This window comes from Lipotes vexillifer, unplaced genomic scaffold (genome assembly GCF_000442215.2).
Source record: "Lipotes vexillifer unplaced genomic scaffold, Lipotes_vexillifer_v1.1 scaffold408, whole genome shotgun sequence".
Lineage (NCBI taxonomy): Eukaryota > Metazoa > Chordata > Mammalia > Artiodactyla > Lipotidae > Lipotes > Lipotes vexillifer.
The window spans coordinates 972,757-987,319 of record NW_006787469.1 but is presented as its reverse complement, the minus strand read 5'-3'; the positions used below and the strand labels follow the sequence as shown (position 1 = coordinate 987,319).

The 14,563-nt window shown below is 47.3% G+C and overlaps 1 protein-coding gene across 1 annotated transcript in view; it reads right to left on the bottom strand.

Annotated features, from left to right (window-relative positions):
• Nucleotides 1–566: 566 nt before the first annotated feature.
• Nucleotides 567–14,563, bottom strand: part of PLA2G4E (phospholipase A2 group IVE) — a 61,086-nt gene continuing 47,089 nt past the window's right edge. The window contains exons 15-21 of the mRNA XM_007460198.1: nucleotides 14,129–14,266; nucleotides 12,584–12,691; nucleotides 11,833–12,036; nucleotides 10,206–10,372; nucleotides 2,395–2,578; nucleotides 1,707–1,970; nucleotides 567–586 (exon numbers count right to left, since the gene is read on the bottom strand). Coding sequence (XP_007460260.1) covers nucleotides 567–586; nucleotides 1,707–1,970; nucleotides 2,395–2,578; nucleotides 10,206–10,372; nucleotides 11,833–12,036; nucleotides 12,584–12,691; nucleotides 14,129–14,266 — 1,085 coding nt within the window. The remainder of the gene's footprint in view (nucleotides 587–1,706; nucleotides 1,971–2,394; nucleotides 2,579–10,205; nucleotides 10,373–11,832; nucleotides 12,037–12,583; nucleotides 12,692–14,128; nucleotides 14,267–14,563) is intronic.

The window sequence follows — 14,563 nt, the reverse complement described above, 5'->3', positions numbered from 1 at the left end:
CATGTGCTTAGTTGCTCCGCGGCATGTGGGATCTTCCTGGACCAGGGCTCGAACCCGTGTCCCCTGCATTGGCAGGCGGATTCTTAACCACTGCGCCACCAGGGAAGTCCTACACATTTCTTTAGTTATGTTCCCAGCCTGATGGGAGATGTGGATACTTTGAGCTTCTGTGTCCCAGGGCTTTCCCAGAGATTCATCTGGAAACCATCTCCAAAGATGAGCATTTCCCTCAGGGTTAACCTAGTCCTTTCTGGGTTGATCCTTTCCAGTTTTGTTTTTTTTTGCAGTACGCGGGCCTCTCACTGTTATGGCCTCTCCCGTTGCGGAGCACAGGCTCTGGACGCGCAGGCTCAGCGGCCATGGCTCACAGGCCCAGCCACTCTGTGGCATGTGGGATCTTCCCGGACCAGGGCACGAACCCGTGTCCCCTGCATCGGCAGGCAGACTCTCAACCACTGCGCCACCAGGGAAGCCCATCCTTTCCAGTTTTGTTATCTCAGGGTGACTCTTCAAGAGTTGGGATGTTCTGGCCATGGTGTTTACATAATAAATAAGAGAAATGCCGCTTAGAAATAAGTAATACCATCTGGAAACCAGAGAGGAGGGTTAGGGTTGGAGAAGTGCCTCTGAAGCAGGTTGGTCAGTGAGTGGTGGCCCTGTGGAGTGGCGGCACCAGGCAGCATCACTCACCTGATGCCTCACGTACCTGCACAGACATCCCAGAGCTGCATCCCAGATCCTTGTTTGGTGAACCGGAGCTGCAGACTTGGGCTTTGCCTGGCATTTCGCCGGAGCTGGATGCTCAGTCAAGGCTGCCCAGTGGGGATCAAAGAGATCACTTGTCCTCGGCCTCTGAGTGGTTGCAGAGGGGCTGCTGAAACCCCATCACCTGTTTGTGTTTGTTGTTGAGGAGACCAGGATGTCTCTAGTGCTCCATCTAGATCTTCAAGCATTATGCTTCCTATTAATAAGCTGATTCATAAAAATAAAAATCACAAAATACAATTGCCTATAAAAATCACAAGAATACAATTGCATTAAATTTAAAAACGCATTTGAAGTAAGTCAGAAAGAGAAAAACACCGTATGCTAACACATATATGGAATCTAAAAAAAAAAAACACACAAAAAGGTTACGAAGAACCTAGGGGCAGGACAGCAATAAAGATGCAGACATAGAGAATGGACTTGAGGACACGGGGAGGCGGAAGGGTAAGCTGGGACGAAGTGAGAGAGTGGCATGGACATATATACATTACCAAATGCCAAATGTAAAACAGATAGCTAGTGGGAAGCAGCCGCATAGCACAGGGAGATCAGCTCTGTGCTTTGTGACCACCTAGAGGGGTGGGATAGGGAGGGTGGGAGGGAGATGCAAGAGGGAGGAGATATGGGGATATATGTATACATATAGCTGATTCACTTTGTTATACAGCAGCAACTAACACAACAGTGTAAAGCAATTATACTCCAATAAAGATGTTTAAAAAAAAAATTCCAGTGGGTATAAAGCCCCATTACATCCCCTTGTTATTTTCCTTTGTCTCTTTCTCTTTCCCCCTCAACCTTTTTTTTTTTTTAATTTAATTTTTTTGATAGAAAGCCCAGGCCAGCCTGCCTGCAGCCCTTGCTAGAGAGCGGAGCTGGCTCTGAGGGCTGGTCAGCCCTGGGTTCTGCGCCTCTGATGCTAGAAGCAGACACAGGACTGTCCTGGGACTTCAGGGGGGACTCTTTAGGGGTGTCCTGGGACTTTGGGGGACACTGGCTCTTCAGGCGTTTCTTCTTCTCTACTGCTAGTTGCAAGGCCTGAAGGAGCTTGTCCTTGTTATTCAGGATGTTATATTCGGAGAGTTTCACCAGCTTGTCGAAGGCGGCCTCCGTGTACGTCAGCTCCTTGGTGGCGTAGGGAGATTTGGGACCATAGAGGTCAACCTGGCCCTGCTCCAGCTCCTCGGGGCTTCGCTCCACACCTGGAGGAGCAGAAGGACTTGCTGTAGCCCCTTATCACGTGAGGTTGTAATGGTTGGTTTCTGCCCCTCTCCCCGAGGCCCACCCCTGCACACTCACAATAAAACATGCCCATGTGCACACTCACACACGCAGATGTGCACGCACACCTCCTAGCCCACCAGGGCGGGGGACATAGCTTGCCCATCTCAGGACCTCCCTGGCACCGCACAGCGCCCGGCTGTGAATGACTGGAAGAGTAGAGCTTGACATCGCTGGCGCACGGGGGCATGGGGGGCTGTTCTTTCTCGCCGAAGCCAAGCTGGGCTCAGAAAGGAGCTATGCCTGGCTTTCCCATTAGCGCTGTCGGAAGACTGCACACATCTAAGAACAGGAGCTCTCCGTCCAAGGCCAGTTGGGGTGGGACCCGAGCTCCTGGCGGCTTACCTGGGGCCTTGTACTTTTGGAAGGTGTCGCTGATGAGTGGGAAGAAAATCACAGTGGGGACATCGGGCTCCTGGGAGCTCTCTAGCAGGTAGCACTCCTTGAGGTTATCCTCCTCCTCCTGCACCTCATATTTGGGGAAGGGGATGTTCTGCTCGGTGCAGTACTTGCAGGTTTGTTTCATGGGCTGGAACATCACAGGAGGACATGTTTGAGTATCAGGAGGGGTGAGGGTGGGCAAGAAACACAGAATTCTTGGGTCCAGCTTTCTGATTTCCCCAGCTAACAACTCAGGTCTCCAACTGCTCTGCCTATTTGTGCTATTTTTAGGACAAACCTGGATCAGGATGAAGAGCCTGAGGCAGTAGGTTGGTGTGTGTCCAACTGCAAGCTCCTTCCCCAAGTAAACTGGACAGAAGCCCTTCCGATGATGCTTCACCCACAGACCTGGAGATGTGGCTGGCTCCCTAAGAGGGTGACAGCCATGGCTGGCCAGGCTCCTGCGGGACACTCATGGGCTTTGGAACGTGACAGGGCCAGAAAGGACTCTGAAAGGGCATCTTTATAAACAGGATGTAACAGAAAAAGCAGCAGACTTGAAGTATCAGAATCCCCTTAGTTCTGCCCCGTTCTAAGCTCTAGCTTAGAACTAGCTGTGTGATCTTAAGCAAGCCATTTACCCTCTCTGTGCCTCACCTTCCTCACCTATAACATAGGAATAATAGCAGTTCTGCCGTCTACCTCAAAGACCTGGTGTAAGGATCAAGGGAGATCGTGTGTAGGAAGGCATGTTGTCCCTTGTTTACAAACTTAGGTCATTATCATTGGTGTCATCCTTGTCATCTGTCTATACTCCCCTTTCCCTGGCCTCAGGATAGGACTGTATTAAAGTAGACCAGGGAGAGGAACCAAGATGGAGGAGTAGAAGGACGTGCTCTCACTCCCTCTTGCGAGAACACCAGAATCACAACTAGCTGCTGGACAATCATCGACAGGAAGACACTGGAACTCACCGAAAAAGATACCCCACATCCAAAGACAAAGGAGAAGCCACAATGAGATGGTAGGAGGGGTGCAATCACAGTAAAATCAAATCCCTTAACTGCTGGGTGGGTGACTCACAGACTGGAGAACACTTATACCACAGAAGTCCACCCACTGGATTTAAGTTTCTGAGCCCCACGTCAGGCTTCCCAACCTGCGGGTCCAGCAATGGGAGGAGGAATTCCTAGAGAGTCAGACTTTGAAGCCTAGTGGGAATTGATTGCAGGACTTCAACAGGACTGGGGGAATCAGAGACTCCACTCTTGGAGGGCACACACAAAGTAGTGTGTGCATCAGGACCCAGCAGAGGGAGCAGTGACCCCAGGGGAGACTGAACCAGACCTACCTGTTAGTGTTGGAGGGTCTCCTACAGAGGCGGGAGGGGTGGTGGCTGTGGCTCACTGTGGGGACAAGGACACTGGCAGCAGAAGTTCTGGGAAGTAATCCTTGGTGTGAGCCCTCCCAGAGTCTGTCCTTAGCCCCACCAAAGAGCCCAGGTAGGCTCCAGTGTTGGGTTGCCTCAGGGCAAACAACCAACAGGGAGGGAACCCAGCCCCAGCCATCAACAGTCAAGCAGATTAAAGTTTTACTGAGCTCTGCCCACCAAAGCAATGTCAGCTCTACCCACCACCAGTCCCACCCATCAGGAAACTTACACAAGTCCCTTAGATAGCCTCAACCACCAGAAGGCAGACAGCAGAAGAAAGAAGAACTACAATCCTGCAGCCTGTGGAACAAAAACCACATTCACAGAAAGATAGACAAGATGAAAAGGCAGAGGGCTATGTACCAGATGAAGGAACAAGATAAAACCCCAGAAAAACAACTAAATGAAGTGGAGATAGGCAACCTTCCAGAAAAAGAATTCAGAATAATGATAGTGAAGATGATCCAGGACCTTGGAAAGAGAATGGAGGCAAAGATCGAAAAGATGCAAGAAATGTTTAACAAAGACCTAGAAGAATTAAAGAACAAACAAACAGAGATGAACAACATAATAACTGAAATGAAAACTACACTAGAAGGAATCAATAGCAGAATAACTGAGGCAGAAGAACAGAAAAGTGACCTGGAAGACAGAATGGTGAAATTCACTGCTGCAGAACAGAATAAAGAAAAAAGCATGAAAAGAAATGAAGACAGCCTAAGAGACCTCTGGGACAACACTAAACGCAACAACATTCACATTATAGGGGTCCCAGAAGGAGAAGAGAGAGAGAAAGGACCAGAGAAAATATTTGAAGAGATTATAGTCGAAAACTTCCCTAACATGGGAAAGGAAGTAGCCACCCAAGTCCAGGAAGTGCAGCGAGTCCCATACAGGATAAACCCAAGGAGAAACACGCCGAGACACACAGTAATCAAATTGGCAAAAATTAAAGACAAAGAAAAATTATTGAAAGCAGCAAGGGAAAAACAACAAATAACATACAAGGGAACTCCCATAAGGTTAACAGCTGATTTCTCAGGAGGAACTCTAAAAGCCAGAAGGAAGTGGCATGATATACTTAAAGTGATGAAAGGGAAGAACCTACAACCAAGATTACACAACTCAGCAAGGATCTCATTCAGATTCGATGGAGAAATCAAAAGCTTTACAGACAAGCAAAAGCTAAGAGAATTCAGCACCACCAAACCGGCTCTACAACAAATGCTAAAAGAACTTCTCTAAGTGGGAAACACAAGAGAAGAAAAGGACCTACAAAAACAAACCCAAAACAATTAAGAAAATGGTCATAGGGACATACATATCAATAATTACCTTCAACGTGAATGGATTAAACGCTCCAACCATAAGACACAGGCTTGATGAATGGATACAAAAACAACACCCATATATATGCTGTCTACAAGAGACCCACTTCAGACCAAGGGACACATACAGACTGAAAGTGAGGAATGGAAAAAGATATTCCATGCAAATGGAAATCAAAAGAAAGCTGGATTAGCTATATTCATATCAGATAAAATAGACTTTAAAATAAAGAATGTTATAAGAGACAAAGAAGGACACTCCATAATGATCAAGGGATCAATCCAAGAAGAAGATATAACAATTATAAATATATATGCACCCAACATAGGAGCACTTCAATACATAACGCAACTGCTAACAGCTATAAAAGAGGAAATTGACAGTAACACAATATTAGTGGGGGACTTTAACACCTCACTTACACCAATGGACAGATCATCCAAAATGAAAATAAATAAGGAAATAGAAGCTTTAAATGACACAATAGACCAGATAGATTTAATTGATATTTATAGGACATTCCATCCAAAAACAGCAGATTACACTTTCTTCTCAAGGGCTCACGGAACATTCTCCAGGATAGATCACATCTTGGGTCACAACTCAAGCCTCAGTAAATTTGAGAAAATTGAAATTATATCAAGCATCTCTTCTGACCACAACGCTATGAGATTAGAAATGAATTACAGGGGAAAAAACGTAAAAAACACAAACACATAGAGGCTAAACAATACATTACTAAATAACCAAGACATCACTGAAGAAATCAAAAAATACCTAGAGACAAATGACAATGAAAACACGATGATCCAAAACCTACGGGATGCAGCAAAAGCAGGTCTAAGAGGGAAGTTTATAACTATACAAGCCTACCTCAAGAAACAAGAAAAATCTCAAGTAAACAATCTAACATTACACCTGAAGGAACTAGAGAAAGGAGAACAAACAAAACCCAAAGTTAGCAGAAGGAAATAAATCATAAAGATCAGAGCAGAAATAAATGAAATAGAAACAAAGAAAACAATAGCAAAGATCAATAAAACTAAAAGCTGGTTCTTTGAGAAGATAAACAAAATTGATAAACCATTAGCCAGACTCATCAAGAAAAAGAGGGAGAGGACTCAAATCAATAAAATTAGAAATGAAAAAGGAAAAGTTACAACAGACACCACAGAAATACAAAGCATCCTGAGAGACTACTACAAGCAACTCTATGCCAATAAACTGGACAACGTGGAAGAAATGGGCAAATTCTTAGAAAGGTATAGCCTTCCAATACTGAACCCAGAAGAAATAGAAAATAAGAACAGACCAATCACAAGTAATGAAATTGAAACTGTGATTAAAAATCTTCCAACAGGGCTTCCCTGGTGGCGCAGTGGCCTGGTGCCGGTGCAGGGGACACGGTTTCGTGCCCTGGTCCGGGAGGATCCCACATGCCGCGGAGCGGCTGGGCCCATGGGCCATGGCCGCTAGGCCTGCGCGTCCGGAGCCTGTGCTCCGCAACGGGAGAGGCCACGGCAGTGAGAGGCCCACGTACCACAAAAAAAAAAAAAAAAAAAAATCTTCCAACAAACAAAAGTTCAGGACCAGGTGGTTTCACGGGTGCATTCTATCAAACATTTAGAGAAGAAACAACACCCATCCTTCTCAAACCCTTCCAAAAAATTGCAGAGGAAGGAACACTCCCAAACTCATTCTATGAGGCCACCATCACCCTGATACCAAAACCAGACAAAGATACTACAAACAAAGAAAATTATAGACCAATGTCACTGATGAATATAGATGCAAAAATCCTCAACAAAATACCAGCAAACAGAATCCAACAACTCATTAAAAGGATCATACACCACGATCAAGTGGGATTTATCCCAGGGATGCAAGGATTCTTCAATATACGCAAATCAATCAATGTGATACACCATATTCACAAACTGAAGAATAAAAACCATATGATCATCTCAATAGATGCAGAAAAAGCTTTTGACAAAACTCAACACCAATTTATGATAAAAACTCTCCAGAAAGTGGGCATAGAGGGAACCTACCTCAACATAATAAAGGCCATATACAACAAACCGACAGCAAACATCATTCTCAATGGTGAAAAACTGAAAGCATTTCCTCTAAGATCAGGAACAAGACAAGGATGTCCACTCTCACCACTATTATTCAATATAGTCTTGGAAGTCCTAGCCACAGCAATCAGAGAAGAGAAAGAAATAAAAGGAATACAAATTGGAAAAGAAGAAGTAAAACTGTCACTGTTTGCGGATGACATGATACTATACAAAGAGAATCCTAAAAATGCCACCAGAAAGCTAGTAGAGCTAATCAATGAATTCGGTAAAGTTGTAGGATACAAAATTAATGCACAGAAATCTCTTGCATTCCTATACACTAATGATGAAAAATCTGAAAGAGAAATTAAGGAAACACTCCCATTTACCACTGCAACAAAAAGAATGAAAAACCTAGGAATAAACCTACCTAGGGAGACAAAAGACCTGTATGCAGAAAACTATAAGACACTGATGAAAGAAATTAAAGATGATACCAACAGGTGGAGAGATATACCATGTTCTTGGGTTGGAAGAATCAATATTGTGAAAATGACTATACTACCCAAAGCAATCTACAGATTCAATGCAATCCCTATCAAATTACCAACGGCATTTTGTACAGAACTAGAACAAATCACCTTAAATTTTGTATTCAGACACAAAAGATCCCGAATAGCCAAAGCAGTCTTGAGGGGAAAAAAACAGAGCTGGAGGAATCAGACTCCCAGACTTCAGACTATACTACAAAACTACAGTAATCAAGACAATATGGTACTGGCACAAAAACAGAAACATAGATCAATGGAACAAGATAGGAAGCCCAGAGATAAACCCACGCACCTATGGTCAACTAATCTATGACAAAGGAGACAAAGATATACAATGGAGAAAAGACAGTCTCTTCAATAAGTGGTGCTGGGAAAACTGGACAGCTACATGTAAAAGAATGAAATTAGAACACTCTAACACCATACACAAAAATAAACTCAAAATGGATTCGAGACCTAAATGTAAGACCGGACACTATAAAACTCTTAGAGGAAAACATAGGAAGAACACTCTTTGACATAAATCACAGCAAGATCTTTTTTGATCTACCTCCTAGAGTACTGGAAATAAAAACAAAAGTAAACAAATGGGACCTAATGAAACTTCAAAGCTTTTGCACAGCAAAGGAAACCATAAACAAGATGAAAAGACAACCCTCAGAATGGGAGGAAATATTTGCAAACGAATCAATGGACAAAGGATTAATCTCCAAAATATATAAACAGCTAATGCAGCTCAATATTAAAGAAACAAACAACCCAATCCAAAAATGGGCAGGAGACCTAAACAGACATTTCTCCAAAGAAGACATACAGATGGCCAAGAAGCACATGAAAAGCTGCTCAACATCGCTAATTATTAGAGAAATGCAAATCAAAACTACAATGAGGTATCACCTCACACCAGTTAGAATGGGCATGGCATCATCAGAAAATCTACAAACAACAAGTGCTGGAAAGGGTGTGTAGAAAAGGGAGCCCTCTTGCACTGTTGGTGGGAATGTAAATTGATACGGCCACTATGGAGAAGAGTATGGAGCTTCTTTAAACACTAAAAATAGAATTACCATATGACCCAGCAATCCCACTACTGGGCATATACCCAGAGAAAACTATAATTCAAAAAGACACATGCACCCCAATGTTCACTGCAGCACTATTTACAATAGCCAGGTCATGGAAGCCACCTAAATGCCCATCGACAGACGAACAGATAAAGAAGATGTGGTACCTATATACAATGGAATATTACTCAGCCATAAAAAGGAACGAAACTGAGTCATTTGTTGAGACGTGGATGGATCTAGAGACTGTCATACAGAGTGAAGTAAGTCAGAAAGAGAAAAACAAATATCGTATATTAATGCATGTATGTGGAACCTAGAAAAATGGTACAGATGAACCGGTTTGCAGGGCAGAAGTTGAGACACAGATGTAGAGAACAAACGTATGGACACCAATGGGGGAAAACTCCAGGGGGTTGGGGATAGTGTGCTGAATTGGGCGATTGGGATTGACATGTATACACTGATGTGTATAAAACTGATGACTAATAAGAACCTGCTATATAAAAAATAATAATAAAATAAATAAAGTAGACCAAAAAACAGTTTCTTTCCCTTGAAAATCCAGAACTTTTCAAAAGGAAATAAATAAAAATAAATAAAAATAAATAAAAATCTAACTCTTTGGTGTAATTACATGGAGGCTCATACTTCCTGGTAGTGGGGAGACCATGTGATCACTTTGAACATAGGACATTACAAGCTCCTGAAGTGGTACAAAACTTTACAATTGACTGGGTTCTATTAAGGTTATTATTATTATTTTTTTTAATAAATTTATTTATTTATTTTTGGCTGCACTGGGTCTTCGTTGCTATGTGTGTGCTTCTCACTGCGGTGGCTTCTCTTGTTACAGAACACGGGCTCTAGGCACACGGGCTTCAGTAGTTGTGGCACGCGGGCTCAGTAGTTGTGGCTCACGGGCTCAGCAGTTGTGGCTCGTGGGCTCTAGAGCATGGGCTCAGTAGTTGTAGTGCACGGGCTTAGTTGCTCCGCGGCATGTGGGTTCTTCCCGGACAAGGGCTCGAACCCGTGTCCCCTGAATTGGCAGCCAGATTCTTCACCACTGTGCCACCAGGGAAGCCCTAAGGTTATTTTTTAAACTCTTTTTTATTTTGCAGCTAAAGAATTGCCAAATATGGGAAATGCTCAAATGTAAGAATAAAATAGGAATTAGCTCAGTGAATCTAGTAAACCCATTGCATGAGGGCCAGCGGGCTACACCCCTGAGGTTTGGAGGTGTAACCTCCATCAGGGATAGTGGCTTGAGCTTCTCCGATACTAAGTCTAGGAGCCTGTGGGGAGTGGGGTGGGAGCCCTTCTTTGCCAAACTTGCCTTTGTCTGGGACCCAGCACAGTAATTGAGGTGGATGATGAGGTCAGCTTTTCTCTCCGGCCTGAGGATGGGCGGGTAGCTGGAGTTGATGACGAATGCAGTGTCCAGCAGGCACAAGTGGTTCACAGACGCTGTCAGCTTGTTTGGGAAGCCATCTAGCACCGAGTCTGAAAGTCAAGGCTTGTGGTTATCCTTACTCCTTGGCGCCCTGATCTCAGCAGATGGTCAGAGGCACCTGGTGGGGATGGGATGCCCTGCCCGGAGCTCATCCACTTCAGCCTGGCCTCCAGCCCTCCCCTTGGCCAGGGTGCCCGGTGAGTCCCAGTGTCCCCCTGGGTAGGCTGAGGAAGAACAGCATTATCTGGGGAGTTTAGCAAGTCTTTTATGGAACATGCACAGAAAGCCCACTAAGGTTCAGCCACAGAATTTGTGGTGCAGCAGGGGCTTAAGACTATCCTATAAATTAGTGCAAACTGTGGGCCCAGAGCCAGCTGCCTTTTCTGCCCCAGACAGTGAGGACAAAGATTATTAGCCTAGGCTCAAGCAGCCATTGCAGGCTGTGGCCAAGTAAAATACCAAAGATGGTGGAAAGTCAAATTTAGAGCTTCAGCAGGGTGGGGACGAAGTCCTGAGTTGAAGCTGCAAGACCACAGTTTAAGAGCCAGCTCTGCCACTCACCATTTGGAGGAGCCTGGGCTGGGCCATCCCTGCCCAACTCCGGGGGCAGCACTTACATTAAAAGGTGTCCCCAGGGGCTTCCCTGGTGGCGCAGTGGTTAAGAATCCGCCTGCCAATGCAGGGGACACGGGTTCGCGCCCTGGTCCGGGAAGATCCCACATGCCGTGGAGCAACTAAACCTGTGCGCCACAACTACTGAGCCCACACGTCATAACTGCTGAAGCCCGCGTGCCTAGAGCCCGTGCTCTGCCACGAGAGAAGCCACTGTAACAAGAGGCCCGCGCACCGCAACGAAGAGCAGCCCCCACTTGCCGCAACTAGAGAAAACCCGCGCACAGCAATGAAGACCCAACGCAGACAAAAATAAATAAAATAAAATAAATACAGTTTGTTTTTTTTTTTTGCGGTACGCGGGCCTCTCACTGCTGTGGCCTTTCCCGTTGCGGAGCACAGGCTCCGGACGCGCAGGCTCAGCGGCCATGGCCCACGGGCCCAGCCGCTCCGCGGCATGTGGGATCCTCCCAGACCAGGGCACGAACCCGCGTCCCCTGCATCGGCAGGCAGACTCCCAACCACTGCGCCACCAGGGAAGCCCATAAATACAGTTTTTAAAAAATGAAGAAGAAGAAAAAAAAATGGTGTCCCCAGAACACAACTGTAGAAAGGCAGGGCCCATATTTCCCCAACTGTAAAATGGGGTCAACTTCTACCTGCTGGGATTGTTATACAGTTGCTGTATAGAGTCATTGTACAGATTCAATTAATTAAATACACCACCACTCCACCCGTTGTTCAAGGCTTCACCAGATGTAGAATACACTATGGGGAGAGTCTGCCACTTGGGCCCAATGAACATGGGCAGAGGAGTTTTCTCATCCTTTCTCCCTCCACATCCACTTCCCCTTCCTCTAAACAGAGGTAGGCCTCAAGGGGCAGCAGGTAAGGTTACCCTTCCACGTGGAGAACTGGCCATTCTGGTAGTAGTCGGTGTGCAGCTGCAGCCCCAGCAGGAAGTTGTGGAACTCGGACACAAAGGCCCGGGAGGTGAGGATGTTGCGGAATGTATTGGACAGCCATGACCCTGGCATCACCACCGTGGTGTCCAGCATGTTGGCATCACATTTGGGGATTTCAGGTAGGAGTGGCTCATCTTCTGCAGGGGACAGGGGGGATGGAGGACAGGTCACAGAGCTGGAGTCCCCAGATTGCCCAGGTGAAGCACCACATGGTTGCCCTGCACCCAGGGGTCAGCCTGTAAGTGCAGTGCACACCTTCCTTGTCTAGTTCTCGGAGCCAGGAGGACCCAGGGGAGAGACATAGAACAGGGGCAGGGCAGAGGAGAAGGAGTGGGGTGACAGGCAAGGAGGGGTTCCAGAGAAAACAGAGAGTCCAGAAAGGTGACCTTTAACTGCATTCATAGATCCCCACCCTCTGCAGCTCTCCTGGGCGCCGTGCAGCTCTTCCAAGCCTACCACACGGTGCATCCACTCCCCCGGGCCAGGCCAGAGCTGGCAAAGGTGTATCCAACTGCAATCACCCTCCTTTCCAGGCAGGGAAGACCCCCTAGCTGCCTTCCTATTTCCGTGGGCCATAGGGATGATGTTGAAACACGTGGCAGGTGGACTGGTCCTCAGTTGCTGATCCACCTTCCCCACCCCCACCATCGCCCAACCAGGAGGGGAAGCCAGTGGGTGACCCACCGATATCATGCACTCTCTCCCTTGTCCACCTGTGGAAAAACTCCTCCGAGGTGTGGGACAAATTCCAGGCATCGAGCAGGCTCAGGGAGAAGATGCTGCTCCACAGACCTAGGGAGCAGGACCAGTGGTGAGTCGCTCTGCCCGAGCCTCCAGGCCCACCCAAATACTGATTGATTCTGCCTTGGATTCGATGCCCCCTCCAAGTCAAGCTGCTCAGGGAGTGGGACAGGCTTTCATTTCCCTCTCCCCACAGTGCAGCTCGACATAAGTGACTCAGCTCTTCTCTGCTCTCCTCTTGGAACTGGGAGGGGGTATGAAGGCATATAAGGCACAGCCCCAGGAGAGACTTAATGCTGACAAGTGCAGGCTTCAAGTTCAAGTCCAGAAATCACCCCTTGCATCAGTTAACACACTAGTTTAGGACAGCGCCTGGCACATGGTGAGCACTTGATAAATGTAACACCATCTCTTATTATGATTTAAACAATGCAACACAGTAATAATAATACTCATGTGAAATCTTTCACATACATTGACCCATTTGAATCCTCCATAAGGTTGGTTTTACTCTTAAGCCCAGTTTACAGATGAGAACACTGAAGCTCAGGAAGGTTAGGTAATTTGGCCTCCTTTGCACAGCTAATAAATGAGGAACCAGAGTTCAAGTCCGAGTGTCTCACCCACAGATCTCTGAGCCACATGCTCAACAGCACAGGTGTTCAGAGGAAGGAGAGGCTGCTGGGGGCTGTGGGCTTTGGGGCTGACTTCCCAGAAGAAATGGGGCTTAAGTGAGACTTTCTGGGATGGGTTGGATTTGGGATAGATGGAAGGGAGGGGGAGGCAGACAACTAGTTTAAATAAGGGCATAACTGTTGTTGAGGCTGTAAAGATGGGTCTGTTTTTTGCGGTTGCCCTTTGACAGATGTACTTCGGGCTCTGAAGGGGAGAACTCTACGAGTGGACATCGCAGTCAGGCCCCTGCACTCAGTGGGCCTGGCTTCTGGAGGACCAGGGAACATAGTGTTGGGAGCTGGGCCAGGCTTCCCCAGACACTCTGTCTTCACCCTGAGGTCCCCTCTGGCCCCTTGGATCCCAGGGGCTGGTTCAAGCCCTGGAAACAGGCATGTTGCTTCCTGGAACCAGGGGGAAGGGGGTAGAAGTTCCAGAAGCTTCCATCTCAGCCTGCAACTCCCAGTCTGGTTCTGAACGGACATCAGGGAGACGACTGGAGACCAGGACATTGGAAAAATCCCCTTTGTTCCCCAGTGACCCAGGAGCCCCTGTCAGGCCCTTCTGGCCCACAGGGTCACAGGGAGATCAGGGTAGTCTGGGAGGCTGGTAGGCTCCGGAGCCTCTCCTGGAATGAGCGTATGCTGACAAATGCCAGGAGGGTCACATGCCCAAGGGATAACCCAAACCAGCACCAGCACCTGGCACATGATCCTGGGGGAACAGACCGTGTCTCCTCGTCATTCCTCTAATCAAACGCGGAGGCTGTTCCGCACGGGGCGGGGTTCCCAGGGGCCTCCCCCAGCCAGAAGTCACCTAGCATGTAGCACATCCGCGACTCTGGGATCCTCCTCATCAGCCGCCCCATGAAGAACTCGGAGCCGAAGAGCTCGGTGGGAATGAAGGCTCCATACTTCTGCAGGCCCACCTCGTAGGGGGAGAACTCGAACCACTCTGCACACGAAGCAGCAGGGCAGGGTATCAGTCTCAGGCCGGGACGGCCCCGCCCACCCTTCTCCCTGCTCGTGACGTCTCCCCGGCCGCGAGGAGCCTGGGATGGGGAGGCCGCAGTTCCCCCGCAGGACACAGGGGGGCGCCCGTGACCGGCTTCTGCTGGCCCGGCAAGACAGTGTTGCAAGCTGCACAGGCTCGTTTGCGCCTCATAAACCCGGACCAAAACCGGACCCCGAAGCAGGGCAGGTCTCTAGAGTCCCTCCATCCTGGTAGCTTAAGAAATGTCTAGGACTCTTT